Raw genomic sequence first — 18,403 nt, forward strand, 5'->3', positions numbered from 1 at the left:
TCTCCTCCTTTCATCATTCAGCTCTTCACTCCTGAGTCTGCCGGCCTTTGTTTTTCTGCTTTTACCTGGTAAGCTGAGTCTGTGGTGGTGGGAACACATTCAGTGTGGCTGCACACACGGGTGGAGGAAGGTAAAAACTGATGTCAGTGAAACAAAGCCTCCAAAAAGAAGTGCAATTCCCCAAATGTCCACTAGAGGCTCCAGTAGTGAGTCACATGAAACAAACATGTTTACAGTTTTTGGTGTCTGGATGGTTCGAGATCAATTTTAATTTCTAGTAAAGCTCAAATTTAGGGGCGTGGCATATTTGAATGACAGGTGGCTGTACCTGAACGCCTGAGTCGAGTACATCTTTGTGTTGTTTTAATAATCTGACCAATCATACGGCTGCTGTGCTGTTTACAGACCGTCCAAGAACTCTGAGCTCCAGATGTGCTGAGTGAACTTTGGGGTTTGATGTGGTTGTTATGGAGCGCTGATGAGCAGGTGTCTGTGCACCTCATGCTCCTGTGCAGTTAGCTCGCCTTAGCTGATAACTTAGTTCCACTTCTCTCGTTCAGCTGTGGTCATTTTAAAAACAGATGTGTCTCCTGTACGAGGTGTAAGCGTGTCCTCCCCGTCACACACGCAGTTAAAGCTAAAATAATGAGACAGAAGCCAAGAGTACAAAGAAAAACGGATGTCTGGTAATAATCGTGTTTTATTGATATCAAAAGATTGAAGTACAATAAAATATTCTCATCTGATATTTGACAGGAAGACCCAAGAAAGAAATCACCCCAAGCCTCCCTGCTGCTCCACCCAGGAATGATCATATTAATCTTACATTACTTACAATACAAAAATACTGTACACAGCGCTGGTTTAAAAATCAGTGAGGAGCTCGCTCTGCGCCCGCCTCTGCACGCGCACACCCGTCCTGTGTTTTCAGCCTCAATCAAGGTTTCGCGTATAAATAGGAAAAATGTCCCGCACCACCTGTAGTCATGTGACAGCTGCAATTATTCCATTAAAACAATAAATACCCGAAAGAAAATGACCAAAATATACAGAGAAAAATTCATTTCTCATCCCTGACAGCTTTGTTCGATCCTCTGATTACCCACAATCCCCTTCAGCGAGCGACTGAGGCATGCCTGTTTAGAAAGAAGAAATAAGGAAGTGAAACTATGCTTTATAGATGAGTATTTAACAGTTTTATCTGTCGCAGGACGATGCTGAGCTGTAGCTCAGAGCTGGATTTTTAAACGATGTCAGATGCGCTTCAGGACGAATCGAAGAAACTCGGAGGGGAAAAACAAACTTCAGTTCTTTTAGTTCAGAGGATGAAGTTTTTACAGGAGCTGATAATAAAGTAATCACTGCATTAATGTCATAAAGTCTGATCATCGTTAGTTCTGTTAAATCAGATTCAGCATGAACTCGCTGTGAAATTAACAACTTAAAAAAAGACTGGCCTGTTTTAGAGACTCGGATCAAAGCTGTCCGATGTAATCAGTGCGTCTCCGAATACTTTACAGCAAATACAGAAGGTCGTCGCAGGTTTGCCACATCAGAGCTGCTCGCTAATTAAGGCTTTAACTGAAACCATCTCTGTGCTCTTATTTCCTAAACGTGTCTTTTTGATCACAGATGACTTTTTAAAAACTTTTATCATTAAATTTCTGCCTCAGACATTTGCTACGAGAAACTGGCTTTTCAAACTCACTCAGCTTGAATAATTGTAAAAACTTTGAATGTGGAAAATGCAACAATGTGAACGTGAACTCGTCTGCTCTCAGCGCGGCCTCTTCAGTCAGCTGACGCTCGTTTTCTGTCGTGTGAGCGTCTGCGAGGTTTACCCCAGATAAAAGAATGCTGGTGGGCACGTTCGCCGGCGCCCGTCTGCATCGTGTTTGTTGATGTAAAGAGTAAAAAAAAAAAGTGCAGGTGAAAAGTGTGCGGCGACCTTTGACCTCTGTTAGTGGTAAATCTCGCAGACGTTCGCATGACCGCAGAAATAAAACAGACGTGTGAAAGCTAAACTAATGCTGGTGCTTTAAATCGGCCCTCGCTCTAACGACCACCAGGGGGCGACTTCTGTTTGCATGGAGGTGTGGCGGAACAATGACCCTCGCTCTCTGTGACCTCACTAAACGCTGCTCGATGAGTCGCTGTTTAAGCCTCACTGAACACAACGCAAAGCTAGTTTTGTGACTTCTGAAACGCTCATCACTCATGATTAGAATGAGACTCTCCGTCTTTTATATACAGTTTAAGGAAAAGAAAAAGTCAGCTGACTTCAGAGCTGCTGCTGATTGGCCAAAGAGTTTTCCGAATGTGGGCTAATCTAAAGTTTGGTCTTCCCAACCTGGACGAGCATCAGACATCCAGAAAAATTCAAATGATTTTAATTAAACAGCTTTTCAAACGTTTGAATGTCAGATTACAAAAATCGAGTCAAGAGGAGATGAACTTATAAATGTGAACAGTCAGAGCTTAAATGCCAGGGTTCAGTTCGTCCCTGAAGCAGGAAGCAGACTGCTTTTCTGTATTCAGGTGTGAGTTTAAGCTCCGCCCTCCAGCAAACGTCACCTTCAGTCTTTGTGCACCAAACTACCTGAGTGTCGAGAGTTCACGGTGAAAGAGGAGGAGGAGGAGCTGCAAGCTCTGCCTGCTGATGTGCTTTTTCCTGCTTTTGGTAACTTGGAATGAAGAGACGTCGTTAGAGGAAGTTCAAGTGTCGCCACCATAAAATTAAAAAAATAAATAGACTGAGAATTCTAAAAAAAAAATAAAGACAAAAACCAAAGAAAAGGCTGCTCTGATGGAGAAAACCAAATTACTCAATCATTCTGTTTCCATAGTGATGCTGGAGGCGGAGGCGGCAGCGCTCGGCCCTGCGTCGTCCTCGTCGTCTTTGCAGGAAGCCGTGTCATTGGATGTCTGGGTGGAGGAGGCAGGGCCTGTGTTAGGGGCGGGCAGTGTGGGTTTTCTGATCTTGTCCTGTCGCTGGTAGAACAAAACATAGGCAGCGCTGGTCTGCGGGAGGAGAGACGCAGAAACGTCACGTTGGTCTGATTCAAATAAAGACAACACGCTGCTGCTTCCAATGATCGTTAGTCAGGTGACAAGATCAGAGTGAAATCAGTACGACTCAACAGCTGTGTGCGAGAATGAATGAAAGCATTGTGTGTGTGTGTGTGTGTGTGGTACTGACCACGATCTGGTCCTCTGTGGCGTAGGTCACTTTACTGTCGTCAAAGTAATACCACTGACCGTTGTCCTTGTTCTTCGCATAGGTGGTGTCTGCAGAAACACGTGCTGGTTAAAGTCATGTGACAAACAAATCACTGACCACAACATGAACGACGAGCTTACAATGTCCATCTCTGAGTCCTCCGTAGTGATTGGACACGGCGATGAGGTCATAGCGGCTCGGAGGCTCCTCACTGGAGAGAGTCTTCCTCAGGAGGAAGCCAGAAAAGTCGAGGTCTCTGTAACATGAACACATGTCGCCATTCAGTCTGCGACTCAGAGTGTGTGTGCGTGTGTGTGTGCGTGTGTGTGTGTGTGCGTGTGTGTGGTGCGTGTGTGTGTGTGTGTGCGTGTGTGTGTGTGTGTGTGCGTGTGTGTGTGTGTGTGTGTGCGTCTGTCGGCGCGTGTGTGTGTGCGTGTGTGTGTGCGTGTGTGTGTGCGTGTGTGTGCGCGTGTGTGTGTGCGCGTGTGTGTGTGTACCTGAGGGGGAACTCCACAATGCTGTCAAGCTTCTCTCTGGTGAACTTGGTGTAGGAGAACCTCTTGAGGTGGATGATGAGAACCTCTGGCAGAGACCAGAGATCCAGCTTCTTTGTGGCCAGCTGGTGTTTCTTACACACCGGACAGTACCTGACACACACACACACACACACACACACACACACACAGCAGAGTATCTGCAATAAAGCTGTGCAGTGTAAATTTTGCTGCTTTGAATGAAAAGTTTTCATAATTCAGTCAAAGAAGCGAAACGACAGCAAGATTATGAAACAAAGAATATCTCGTCATCCAGGCGGCGTCCACGAGGGATGCTGCTCCACACACCTGTCAGTCTCATTTCCATCCATCCATTTCTACCACTAATCCAATTCTGGGTCACATGGAACTCCTGTCCCAGCTGTCACAGGGTGAGAGTGGGGCGCACCCCGGACAGGCTGCCAATCTATTACTCTCACTTTAATCAAGCACTTATTATCCGGCAGGAGGACGCCGGAGTAATCGGGGAGAACCCAGACTGGATTCAATCTCAGGACCTGCTGTGAGGCAGCCGTGCTAACCGCTGCACCACCATGCCGCCCAGCATCTCAGCTCATCAGATTTTACATGTTGATGAATGTAAAACCTTGACACATGCATACAGGTTTTGCACAGACTTGCCCCGACTCATTTTGCTGATTGGACTGAAAGTGTGCGCTGACTCCAGGGTGACCACTAGAGGGCACTGTGAGGTGCCTAATAGGCCACCCAGCACCACAGCAGGTTAAATTACCACCACTGAAATGAAAACGTGGAAGGCATCAGCTAGAAGCTCCACTCTGGATCTGGACGTTACAGTAACAACGACCGAATGGCTGACGTAGATCCACAGATGTTTCATGTTGGTCTTTACTTTAAACAGGTGAAACCTTCAGAGTATTTAGTCTTTTAATTGAGCTTGTCCACCAGTTTACTCCTCACTGGTTTCTCACAGTGTGGTGGGCTCTCCTCAGACTCTCGCTACTCTGTGCGTGCGTGCGTGCGTGTTACCATGGGTTCTCCTCCTCCAGTGTCTCCACAGTGGTGAACAGCTCGATGCACTGCTGCAGCTGAACAGTCATGTGCTGCTGAGGGACCTCCATGCTGGGATCCTTCACGTACTTCTACACAGGAGGAGGAGGAAAGACAGACGTTAATGTCAGAGGTGCAAGAGAACAAATACGTGTAGAACATCCAGTCATGAAGCTCAGGAGGAAGTTCACTTTAAAAATCTCTCCTCTTGAGTTTTCTGGACGTATCTGTCATCATCTTCTCTGTCATTCAGGTTTCATCACAGAGTCCTTCTGTTTGCACCTGACAAGTGTTAAATTACATCCTTCGAACCAGTCAGCCTGTTAAGATGTTACAGGAATGCTGTTATTGTATGTTGGATGTTTACAGAGCCTCGAACTTTCCATCTCTCACCTCTGTTTAAACCACTGACCAAACACCAGATGATTCAGATCAGTCTCTATATGAAACCAACACAGAAGGTCGTGTTGTTTTCGTGACCCACTCAGTGCCATTTTTATTTAAACATATTACCCTCAGTTATTCAGAACACGCCCTGTGAACGTGTTACATACAGTCTGTGCTTTATCGAGTGCAGAAGGCTTAAATGTTGGCGCTGACCTCAGCCTCGTTCTCGTTGTAGAATCTCTTCTTCATGTCAGGCTCCCAGTCGATGGCCACGTAGGGCTGAGCTGCAGAGACAAAGGAAGCGTGAGGACAGGATGTGACATCGTCTGATAACATGGTTATTCTGCTTCTCCTGCTGCACTGGTCCAACATGGTTCAACATGGTTGATGAATGACATCAGTGTGATGTCACAGAGGTTGTGTTTGTGCGTTCACACTCACAGCTGAAGGACACAGCACTTCCTCCCTCTCCCATCCCCCTCTCGGTCGTCCCGTTGGAGTTGACCGCCTGGATGCTGAACAGACGCTTCCTCCTGACATGACATGCCCTCCTCTTAGCCGGATGCTCATTGGCTGGCGGGCTGGGAGAGCACGCCTCCTCCTGCTTGTCTTCTTCATTTTCTTCCTCAGTTGGTTTATGAGGCTGCTCCGCTGGTGGTTCTGAGCTGCCGTCGGCTTCTGCGGGACCGCCCGACTGCTCGCTGGGGTCTATGTCATCGGCGCTGTTGGCGTCTCCGCTGCAGCTGGGCTCCGTCTGCCTCAGGGAGCCGTTACTGTTCTCACCGTGGTCTCCGTGGTCCGGTAAGGGCTGAGTGTGGTTCTCCTCAGCCTGTGGCTCCGTTGTGGTGTTGCCGTCTGATTTCCTGTTGGGGGTCGCGTCACCGCAGGAGTAATCTGTCTGGGACGGGCCAGCAGGCTCCACTTCCTCCTGCTCGTCATCTGAGAAAACAACACAAAAGCAGCCAGCAGCAGCTGCAGAGCTCACTCAGCACCAGATAACACAAGAAACTGTGAAAGACGCACAACTCAGAGACAGAAGCCAAACAAATATATTTATGACAACATGAAACGAAGGGCAGCATCAGACCTCAGAACCAGAAAGTGAAAATTTATACCATCACTGATGCCGTTGGTCTGAGTCTTGTACAGCTCCTCTTCATCGTCTTCCTCCTCTTCCTCCAACTCCTCAGACGGATCAGGCAGTCGCACGTAGCGCCTGCACACACAGCGACACCGCCCAGCAAAACTCAGTATATTCAAAAACTGTGTGTGTGTGTGTGTGTGTGTGTGTGTGCACTCTGCTCACGCCAGTCTCTGCAGGAACAGGTTGTAGAGCGCCTCCTGGCTGCAGCTGCTGCGCGGCACGTTGAGCAGCAGTGGGTGTCCAAACAGCGACGTGCCGTACGAGCCGCCGCCCGAGCCGTAGTCTCTGTAGTGCGAGCGCTCCCTCAGGTAGAGCGCCAGCAGCACCTGCTCCTCGGGTTGCTCCTCCAGCACACTCAGCTCGTACCTGAACACGGGTTCAGCAGGTGAGTCACAGAAAGTCTTTTCTGTTTGACAGAAAGGTCACAGGACTGATTTGTTTTTCTTACACAAAGATGTCGTCTCGGTCGAGAATGGCGCTCAGACTTTCGCCCATGTTGTAGATCTTATAGAAACGATGATTGAAGACATCGGCGACCACCATCTGGAACACAAAGTCAGGGGGAGGAGCTTTAAAGGGGGGTCTGCTTCATACAGGATGGACTGAGGCCCAGTGTAAGATAAAGGAGGATTATTTTGAACTGAGTCATGCAAAGCTGGTCTAACAGAGTTCACGTGTTACAAAGTGAAGCCAGAAACGTTAAGAGAAAACAGCACACAAAGGTTGGATTAATGTGCAGTCAGTGAAACCACTTTTGATCTGCACGTGATCAGAATCTTCAGTTTAGGTTAAAAGTGTGTTTAAGAGTCACATCAACCGAAACCTGAACACACACTGACCTGAGTGGGCGGTACGCTGGTCATCTCTGACAGAGCTGAGCAGAGGTCGGACACTTTTCCTGCTTTAGGAACCACAACACGATGCTACACACACACACACACACACACACACACACACACACACACACACACACACACACACACACACACACACACACACACATCACAGAAGTTAGAATTTTCCTGGATAAGAAGAGAACCAAAGACCGGAAACACACTTGCATCTCTTTGAGTGTAACTGCAGAGAACTACACTACCACGGTCAGTGATGAGCGGTTACCTGGACAGGTTTGGCGTACGGGTCCAGAGAGACGAAGAACACCTCCATGACACGCTCCTTGCTGACAGGAAGCGGGACGCTCAGGTAGCAGAATGGGTCAAAGGTCACAGAAACTTTGTGGCACTCGGGACAGACCAGTGTGGACTTGAAGAGGCCGTGAAACGTGTCGACGATCACAGAGTCGTTCCGCCGAAGGTGGTTACGCCACGCCTCCTCCGCCACTTCCTGTCGGATTAAACAGGAGCTGAATCGACCACAGCTAAAACCAACGAAGCTTTCAAACATAGAAAATCACTGAAAGGTGAAATATAAAGACATGAAGCCCATCACACACCAAGCTGGAGTCAGCGTTTGCTCTGGTGCCTCTCACCTGGTCTTGTCGCCCGTCGGCGTCCCGCAGCTCGATGTACTCTTTGTTTTTGACTCTGTTCAGGTCTTCGTGCAGCCCGTCCAGCAGGAAGGACAGCAGCTCCTGACTGTCGTGCTGCTGGTAGCCCAGAAACTGAGACGCAAAGTGGCCCACCTTCGTCTGCACACAAACAGGAAGCAGGGAAACGCACCACTTCAATCAGACCGAAGCTTCTGCCACACACATCACAGACTCCGCCTCTTTATCTTCAAGAGGGCGGAGTCTGAGATTACGTTTGACTTCACTGAATTTATGTATTTACTTTTTGAGTTTTTATGTTTTGCACTGATACTTTAGTTTATTTGGGATTTCATGACATTTCCTTCAGAAGTTTTCTAATAAATCTCTAATTTCACATTTCTTCCTGTTGCTTGTCCTGCTGTAATAAGTGGGATTAATAAAGTCTATGTTTATATCTGTGTTAGTTTCCTGTGTAAATGTAATCACTCTTAAAAATGTTCATTAAAAATGTTTTCAGGTCAGTTTGTGTCATTTCTGTCGTGCTGAGTCACAAACTCCGGCTCTTCTGGACGACCCGCCACGCGTCGCAGCCTCAGCTTTACCATACGTCAGTGTGTTTGTTTGGTTCGACTCCACAGGTGAAACAGACACACCCGAGTGTAATGGGACACCTGTCAGGGTAATGTGCGGCTACCTTGAAGACGCGCGGCACCACAGAGTAATGCCTCCCTGACCACATCTGCTTGATGACGTCGGCGTAGGCCTCGGCGATCTCTCCCTTCATTCCCAGAGGGTTGGTGAAGTTCAGCTCATCCACGTAGGAGTTCTGCAGGAAGTACTCCGTCAGGGGAGGAGTGTTACTCAGACACTGCAGAGAGACGAGGAAGAGGAGGACATGAGGAGTTACTACACATCTGTTAGTGAGGGGCAGCCAATCAGAACAGAGTTAGCTTAAAGGGGGAGGAGCTGAAAGAGCTGCTGAAGCCTGAGGATAAACTGAGGAGTTGAACCTCGAGGAAAACAGTTTGAAGTGTGAGTCCTGCAAAGATACTTTAGTCTGGGGATAAAACTACACAGAGATGGACGTCTGTTTGCTTTTATCATTTTAAACGAGCTTTGTTGCTGACGGCGCCTGGTCAGAGCACGCTGCAGTGACATCATCTGATTAAAACCTTGAATAAGTGTTCTCATGCATGAAGTGATGTTTTCAGTGGATATACTGGCGCTCAGCTCCAAGTGCCTTTGCAGAAATCCAAGGAGCAACACTGACACCACACGGGTGTTAATTATGCACCGAGCAGGTTTCATGACTCGCTGCAAAACTGAAACTGCTAAAATCCAATTAGAGAACTTCAAAGATGCACAAATTCCTTCAGATCTAGTTATTGCTTGAAAAGTGACATTTGGACGCTGATCTGAGCTCCACAAAGCTCAGCACTGCATCAGTGAAACATAATTACAGAGCGAGAGGGATCAGATACAGAGAGGAAGACGCGGCAGCATTTCACCTCTGCTCTGCCAGGAAATGAAGAAAACCTTTATGTGACTATTTTACAAAACAACCAAAACATAGTCTGTGCCATATTTAGACAGTTACACATTCCTGGACTAACCCTCTGCTTTATTCTGAGGTTTGCACCCTGCACATGTTCAACAGTAACTGAACACTCAGCTGCCAAATGCATCATTTCAGTGTCGAGCAGCTCACACGTGTCGGCGTTTCACACTGAGCTGCAGTCAGAGTGACGAGTGAAAGTGAAGCAAACATCTCTCACTGAAGGTGCCAAAATGAAAACAAGCTTCAGTCTAACAAAAAACACCAAACACACGTTTATTGTCTATTTTCTCATAGGAAAATAACAATGAATGACAATGAAGTCTTCAAATCTAGTTTTCTAGTAGAGCGGGACCTTAGCACACTTTGAAAGGACAAACCACAAGCTGGACCAAGAAAAGCGTCTGATGTCCAATTACTTTAGCAAACTCAACTAAACTCATTCTATTTATACACCAGCAAATCACAACAACAGTCGCCTCACTGCACCTCATATTGTAAGGTCAACTCTACAATAATACATACAGAGAAAAACCCAACAATCATATGACCCCCTATGAGCAAGCACTTTGGTGAGAGTGGGAAGGAAAAACTCCCTTTTAACAGGAAGAAACCTCCGAACTCTGAAGCAACCAACTAGTCACTGCATACTTAAAAAAACAACAACAAAAAACAGAATAAGTCGGGACGCCGTGTAAAATCACGTAAACACATATTTGATTAACAGCAGAAGATAAAAACATCTCAAAGGTTTGTAAATCACAGCGTCCTGTTTTCATTCATGTTTGACGCAGCAACATTGTCAGCGCTGGGTTTGCATTTATACAAATGGTGCGTGCTGATGGTCTGGACTGCACTTCCTGACTGACACTCACATTAAGTATCAGGTATTTGGTTCAGTGGTCCCGGCTGGAGTCCACCCCAGGCCCCGCCCTGAGGGATGTCACCTGCTCAACCATGTGACATCTCTCTCTCTCTAACACATGATCCATGTGTCTGGTGTAGTTACCAAAGTAACAAAAACAATCAGTTTAAACCTGTAACGCTGAGTTCATGAAGCAGGTGTTGCCCAGGTTGGTGAGGCCGCAGACGCCCGGCTGCCCTCTGTACGAGTCCTGCTCCTCCACAGAGTTCCTCCTGCAATCGAGAACAGAGTCAGCAGCATTTACAACACCTGCAGCGTTACAGAGACAGAAACGCCTGTTTGCTCTTGAAGAGGAAACACAAACAAAAACAAAGGGTCAGCTGACCAAATATGTGGCAAAGTCAGCTGAAACATGCTCGGACCAGCTGAATTCATTAAAGAGCACAGCTGTCCTAACATTTCATCATTTAGATCAACAGTACAGTCAATGAATGAAGCATTTTAACAGTTTTTGTGACATGGCGTTTGTGAGAGGGCGACAGACAAACATCACGATGGTCACGTTATGACGCAACTTCTCCAAACAGGAAGAGGTGAAATCAAAGAAGAGGAAATGACAAATAAAAAAAAGGAAGAAGAAAAAAATTCCTGCAAAAAAACTAAAACTAAGCAGGTGAAGAAAAACAGAGACGATGGAACGTGGAGAGAGAACGATGACAGCGATAAGAGAGAGAGGCAAGTGCTCTTACATGATCTGAGGCCTGGAGCTCGGCCAGGTGCCGTCTGCATTCCTCGTCTCCATGATCACCGTCTGACACACACACACACACACACACACACACACACACACACACACACACACACACACACACACACACACACACACACACACACACACATCACACACACACACACACACACACACACACACACACACACACACACACACACACACACACACACACACACACACACACAGGCATGTTCCAGCTTATCTCTGAGGTGGACAGCTTGTTATTTTAGAGTGGTGCTATGAGGAAGTGGGAAACGTCATCGGCATATGGAGAATTATTCCACACATGCAGCGACATTAAGACTGTAGCATCATGCTCACCATCCCCGAGCTCAAGCAGGCGTCCAGCACGCTCATGTGCACGTTCCTGAGACGCTCGCAGCTGCTGTCCGAACTCTTCATCCACAGACGGCACTCTGAGCCCGGAGGTACCGAGAAGGCCTGACACATCGCCCTCTGGATCGAATCTACACACACACACACACACACACACACACACACACACACACACAGGAAGCACCGTGTTTGAAACAGCAACCCTCAGGGGAACATATTCTGCCCCTGACATCAGCTTCCTGTTAACATAAAGACTAACACGTGTTCCTTCACAAATCTAATAAATAAATACGACGCTCGTGATGAACCGCCGCCTTCCTGCTCGTGCAAACAGAGAGACCACAGCACTGAAACTGATGGGAGAACTCTGTAACGCAGTGGAAGTTAAACTTCCTTTAATTAATGCTTCGACCCAAAAAACTGCGGGGAGCGTGACTTTGTATGTGATGACCGAGGAATCTGTCCTCAGGTGAAGTTTCATGAGTGAATGTCATCAGTTTCAGTCTTTTAAACTTTATTAGTTATTAGTTTGTACAAAGACGACCTTTCACAGGCTTCAGTTTTCCTCAGTAATAAATAACTGTAAGCAGTGACCTCTTTATTACTGTATATATGTATTTATCTTACATCCTCACAGCTGCTGCTGTCAAACGTTCTCTAAAACTGAATCTGACTAATAAAAAAAATGACCTCACATTTAAAGCAGGTCCCGCCCTACTGCTTACCTGCACAGGTAACCTCTGAATGAACTGACAGCAGTGCTCCCCTTCACAACTAGTTTGTTGAGAACAGGTTGGGTAGCCTGAGCTTTTACCGACTCATTGTTACCAGGTTATTCAATCGTTTCCAAACTGCAGCTCTGTCTGCCGCCTTTGTTTGTGTTTCTGTTGCGTCACGCCGTGTGAAGCCGCTCCTGTGCAGGTAATCTGCGACATGCAGTCACCTGGATGACATGGACACCTGCACCGGCAGCCGGCAGGTTTGGGCCACTGACTGCTGACGAGCGTGGTGTGTAAAGTCTGAGAAAGTATCTAAACTACGAAGCATTTTTGTCTTTAGGCAGAGAAAAGGCTGATTAAACGTGAACGTCTCCTCTCGTTAACATTAACCTCGCCGACACGCACACACACAAACCCACAGACGGACTCACGTATGCTGTCGGTTCGGCTGAACTTTGCGGTGATGACGTTCTCCATGTTGCTGTGGAGGCAGAGGAAGATCTCGATGGGGTAAACCTCCACCTTCAGAGTGCTGGGCAGGTCCACCACCTGACACACACACACACACACACACACACACACACACACACACACACACACACACACACACACACACACACACACACACACACACACAGTTGTCACTACACTAACCTGTCTGAGCCATAACCATTACTAATATTGCTTCCTACTCTTTGATCCAACATTAAACCAATGCTTCACACTACAAGTGAATGATTTACTTTGCTGGGACTTTCCTCCTGTCACCAGTTGAGGGTCGGCTCACCACAGCGTGGCTGCCAGCAGATTCATTATGGTAAAAGTTCACAGCTCTGCCCATAAAGCCAAACTCTGCTCACTGCTGTTCCTGGAGCTCGCCTCCTCGTGCAGCTCTGGCTGCTGCTGCTGTTTCACACCTCGCAGCAGCAGATCTCACCAGAAACACGAGTCTTCATCGTGAACTTTATTTTGGTTAAGAGACAAATCTGCCAAATCTGTCATGTAGCGAGCAAAGACGGTGATGGCGTGCAGACAAAGGTTTGCCTAAGGATGGATCCGGACCGTCATGATTTTAAAATATCTGAATTTATGTGGAAGTTACATGAAAACGATGTGCAAACTTCACCAGGAAAAGAGAGCATGTGACGAGTCTGTGGCAGTTATCTGAGGCTGCATAATAAAAAAGTCAAAGGTTTTATTCCCTCTCTTGTTTCTTTATTTCATTTCTTTCTTTCTTTCATTTCATTTTATTCTACCCATCATATCAGTGACGAGCTAATATTAGTTTTGCTTCAAAGGCTCGTCCTTTCTCGGGAGATTACAGGAAAACTTTGTGTTGACAGTCGGAGGACGAGAAACAGAAAGAGTGACGATCATGGTGGCGTTCCTGCCCTGCTGCTCCGCCCTCGGGTCTCAGAGCTGATCCTCAATCTGACGGCGGCGCTCAGATGTGAGAAAGAGATGCAAAAAAGGGATTCCAGGAAGTGATGTAAACACAGCAGCCAGACTACAAGCAGCCCAGAGCTGCGCGAGGAGACGCGTTGAAGGCGAGAGCAGCCAAATTTAAATCAGGGGAGGTTTTTCATTTTTATGTGTTTCAAAACCTCACCAACAAAAACTCTCCGCTCTCATTCTGGACTCAGGGTACCGCACGGCACGTGGTGATGTTACCTTGCGTTCTAGCGGTGGCTGATCGTCCGCTATGCCGTACCAGGCCAGCAGCTTGTGCCACGCCTCTGCCGGCACCAGCACAAAGTCCTCGTCCTCCACCAGACGATCCTTCAGGTGGTACGAGTCCAGATCTGAAAGCAGGACACGACACTTCGCTGAAGAAAACATCGTTTTGTGTCTTGCTGAAGCAAACGAAGCGTAACTGACCCTCGAACAGCTCCGCGTTGTCGATCTGACCCGGGAAAGACGTCGAGTTCTGATCTCCGGTCTCCACAAACTCCTTCCATTGGTCAAACCAGCGGCGATCCACCACATACCTACAACACACACACATTATTACACTGCTCTTTGAGGACACATTCATAAAACACTGCTGCCTCCATCATAAAGTTTACCGCTAACAAATCAGCCGAACACGAGACACGTGACTAAATCGACGTCTTACCTGAGATTACTCCCAGAGATGGGAGTAAGAATTACTTAAATAATCAATTAATACCTGGTAAATAAAACAAAAAAAAAAAAACAAAGTGACTGTTAATCATTTGTTTTCCCCCAAAATATCCTGATGAAAGACACCAAAACCTTTAGATAAGTCGTTATTTTCACTATTTTTGCCTAAAAATGAACTGACAGGATCTTCTGTCAGAAACATTATTTCTCTGTCACGGTTTTATTTTAGTGGATTTTCTTTTTAAAAACAGTCCAAACAAAACCAGGAGGCTGGGAAATCACACTAATGAAAAATCCATGAACAGATTACATAATTTACCGTAAACAGTTCACATTAGTGTGACATCACTGCATCCTGAGACGCCAGAAGCAGCAAATATTGGATGTTTTGCTAAAATAAATTCATGGTGATCTGAATGTTTGGGATTTCTTCTGCTTTCTTTGTGACCAGAAGCTTAACATAGTCATTACTTCATGATCCTGCATTTCTAACCCGTTTTCATCAAACCGGAGACTTTCTGTCATATCTGAAGCTGCAGCAGAGACACTACCTGCTCCAAAATTAGATGTGAAACCAAAGCTGCTAAAACCAAATCAGCAGAGCAGGAAGCGTCACAGTGGCAGGCGTTAATAAATCTGATGGTTTGGATTGGAATGAAAATCCATCGCAGCATCAGTCCTCAGAGGTTAGACTGCAGCGTTCTGCTTTTAAGGACTCATTATTCTTTTATTCCTGTTTGACAGAGAACCGCTTTGCCTTCCGACGCTTTATAAAAAATGTAAAAGCTGGCACTTTCTTGTATGGATAAATAATTTTCTATCTGTGGCTGATTTCCTGAAGGTGTAAATGTGGGCAAAAGCCCAAAACAGAAGCATCAAACTGTCAGCCTGGATGGCCTCACTGTAAACCTGTGAGCAGCCGCTGGCCTGCTTTGTGATTTATTTGAATATTGAACAGAAAGTAAATCCTGGTGACGTCTGACCCTGCAGAGTCACGGTGCTTCTGTTTCCTGAGACCCTGAAGAGGTTTTTTTTAAGTGTGAAGGAATGAGGGGCGTGTTCTAACCAGCGTCTGGATTTTATTGTTTATTTCCCGCCGCATGTCTGATGCAGTCGTTGTCAATTGGCATCTCAGTTAATCAGCAGCTCGCTGCAGCCGTAAACACAGTTTCCCTTTAAAGGTACTTTCTGTGATCACAGGAGAATTCTCACTGACCGTCATCGTCTTTTAAATGTCTTAATAAAACAATATTTCACTGAAAGCTTTTTACAAATGAAAAAACTCGAAATAAAAACGTGTTTTCAAAGACTTGCCAGGTTTAATAAAGGCTGCACTCTCACACAGTGCTGATTCCTTCAGTGTCTGCTGAAGTTTGAAATAACTCTGAAGAGTTATCCATCCATCCAGAAAAGGCCAAAAATAAAAACGCTGCAGTTATAACATTCAGTAATAAGAGATTTAACGCTGCTTTTACTCTCTGGTCAGCTAAGTTCACTTGGCTGAAACAAGACGTTTTCATGGTTTGGACTTTGCAGGTTTCTCCTGTTTGTGCAGTCAAATCTAATCTCACCGAACAAACAAGGAAAAAACAATCTGTCGTGGATGTGTGATGACAGCCTACCCAAGTTCTTTTTAATGCTTAAAACTTAGAAATAAAGCTACTTCCAGCTGCTCCTCATGGGCCCCAGAGGGACTTGTGTATCCTACTGTGATCACAAACTGTCTGAACCACTACACCATGGAGTAGGTCCCTAATAAGGGATCGCCACAGCAGATCATCTGCCTCCTGCTCACCCCATCCCTTCTCTGAGCATCCTCCTCTGTCACACCAGCCGTCTGTATGCCCTGCTTCACTACATCTATCAATCTTCTCTGAGGTCTTCCTCTTTTCCTCCTGCCTGGAAGCTCTGTCTTCACCATCCTTTGTCTAGTATATCAACTATCCCTCCTCTGCACGTGTCCAAACCAGCTCAACCATGCCTCTCTAACTTTGAGCTTGTGTACTCATTTACACTCCTGCCCATCCTGCTTACTCCTTGTAAAGATCTGAAAACCTTAAGCTCAGCCACCTGCCTTTCAAATCACAATGTCTTCTGGAATATCACAGTCCATAAAGACTCCTGCCTCATGTCCTCACCTCATCTGGGTATTAAAGCTAATTAACTGGGACTTTCTTTATGTTAAAAGGGCAAAATATTAACTGTGAGTATGTGGACATCCATCCATCCATCCATTCGCTTCCGCTTATCCTTTCCAGGGTCGCGGGGGGCGCTGGAGCCTATCCCAGCTGTCATAGGGCGAGAGGCGGGGTACACCCTGGACACGTCGCCAGTCTGTCGCAGGGCTAACACACAGGGACAGACAACCATTCACGCTCACATTCACTCACACATTCACACCTAGTGACAATTTGGATTATCCAATTAACCTATCCCCTCAAACTGCATGTCTTTGGACGGTGGGAGGAAGCCAGAGTACCCGGAGGGAACCCAAGCAAACACAGGGAGAACATGCAAACTCCACACAGAAAGACCCCAGCCTGATGGTGGAATTGAACTCAGGACCTTCTTGCTGTGCGGCAACAGTGCTAACCACCGTGCCACCGTGCTGCCTGAGTATGTGGACAGAGATCGGTATATATGCAACCAGACAGATGAAAACTCAAAGTCCACAAACAGGTTATAAATTATAGACTGTGATTATTTCACGAACTAATTAGACTGTTTTGAAAGGCTGATCTGATGAAGAGCTGATTGATCTGTCGATTTACAAATATCATCCCTGCTGATAATGTTTCAATCATATTTTTCTATTTGACTTTCAGTATGAGTGTTTTATAGTTTCACAAAACTACAAGTTAAATCTTTCCTTCTTCACTGGAAAATGAAACTGAAAATATTCACTGGCGGCCCTGCTCTGCATTCTAACTCCTAAATGAGCAGGAGGTCGCCCATAGGAGAATAAACTGGGACTGAAACCGGCTCGGCTTCAGTGATAAAAACACGATCCGGGGGATACGAGCCGACCCTGAACGCCTCATCGGAGACAGCTGGTCGACAGGCTAACGTTAACAGCGCAGGCTAGGTCGGAGCAACGTCTGCCTGCTTAGCACAAGCTAACACGGCTAGTACGTAGCATTGAGCCGTTAAACCGTCCCAGAAAAACTCCAACAGCCACACCAAAGCTGCTCCACCCCACAGTTAAACCGGTTAATCACCGTTTAGCAGCGTTACCCGTGTGGAGATAATCGTTAGCCCTGTCACCGTGTTTGTCTGTGTGTTTGTATGTGTGGAGCGGAGAAGCGGTCGGACTCTCACCAGCTCTCCCCAGCGCGGAGCTCGCACTCCCGCAGAAGAGACTCGATCTCCCGTCGCTGGGTCTCCAGGCCCGGGGGCTCCGCGGCGGAGCAGCGGCTGTTGGCCGTCATGACGCCGATCAATCACTCATAAATGTCAGAGGTGTCGGAAATGTTAAAGAGAGCCAGGAAATGAGAAGCAGAAGTCCGCCGCCGCATTGATCTGCCGATAAACGGGGAAGCTCGCAGCCCTCTGTTTGCGGAAGTAGGAAACGGCTCAGACCCGGACGATGACGAATTCCGGCAGGAGACGTGCGAACTACCCCGGAGTCACCAGCAGGGGAAGCAAAACACCAAAACTAATAATAAATTAAATTAAAATAAAATAATAAATAAAATAAGCAGACTACGTTTAGATAAGTAAGAAAAGATAAAGAATAAACATATATAATCTTTATAAAATGTATATGGAGAGAATCATAAACAAATAGCAACAAACGTACAGAATTAGAATTCATTTAAATAATTTTATTTTTTAAGTTAATAAAACGTCACAAAATTGAACATAGCAAAAAATTAAGAAAAATATTTCAATTAGAAGATTTGTCTTGTTCTGTGTTGTATCTTGGCTGTGAGCGGCAGTTGTCTGGGAGAAAATGTCTTGTTGATGTCAGGTCAGAGCTGATAGGAAGGCAGCAGCAAGTCATACAACCAGTTACAACCGAGGTATGCAAAAGAATCTCTGAATACACAACACTTTGAAGCAGATGAGTTACAGCCGCAGAAGACCACTGCTGTCAGCTAATAACATAAAACTGAGAATGGAAAATGTTACCTGAGCCTTGATTTCTCCTGCATTCTTCAGACGGTTGGCTCAGGATTTGGGATAAACAACATAAAGACATGGATT

The 18,403-nt window shown here is 46.3% G+C and overlaps 1 protein-coding gene across 1 annotated transcript; it reads right to left on the reverse strand.

Annotated features, from left to right (window-relative positions):
* Positions 1 to 682: 682 nt before the first annotated feature.
* usp11 (ubiquitin specific peptidase 11) lies at positions 683 to 17,846 on the reverse strand. The gene is made up of 21 exons (XM_039604340.1): positions 17,516 to 17,846; positions 13,952 to 14,061; positions 13,745 to 13,875; positions 12,505 to 12,622; positions 11,340 to 11,485; positions 10,975 to 11,036; positions 10,398 to 10,497; positions 8,500 to 8,673; positions 7,806 to 7,964; positions 7,436 to 7,660; positions 7,156 to 7,239; positions 6,765 to 6,859; positions 6,479 to 6,682; positions 6,288 to 6,388; positions 5,614 to 6,111; positions 5,386 to 5,456; positions 4,765 to 4,877; positions 3,718 to 3,867; positions 3,361 to 3,476; positions 3,200 to 3,288; positions 683 to 3,021 (listed from the first exon to the last, which is right to left on the reverse strand). The coding sequence occupies exons 1-21, from the start codon at positions 17,623 to 17,625 to the stop codon at positions 2,830 to 2,832; spliced, it is 3,048 nt and encodes a 1,015-aa protein (XP_039460274.1). The 5' UTR covers positions 17,626 to 17,846; the 3' UTR covers positions 683 to 2,829.
* Between the last annotated feature and the right edge of the window lie 557 nt (positions 17,847 to 18,403).

The sequence above is a fragment of the Oreochromis aureus genome, linkage group 20, assembly GCF_013358895.1.
Source record: "Oreochromis aureus strain Israel breed Guangdong linkage group 20, ZZ_aureus, whole genome shotgun sequence".
Taxonomy (NCBI): Eukaryota; Metazoa; Chordata; class Actinopteri; order Cichliformes; family Cichlidae; genus Oreochromis; species Oreochromis aureus.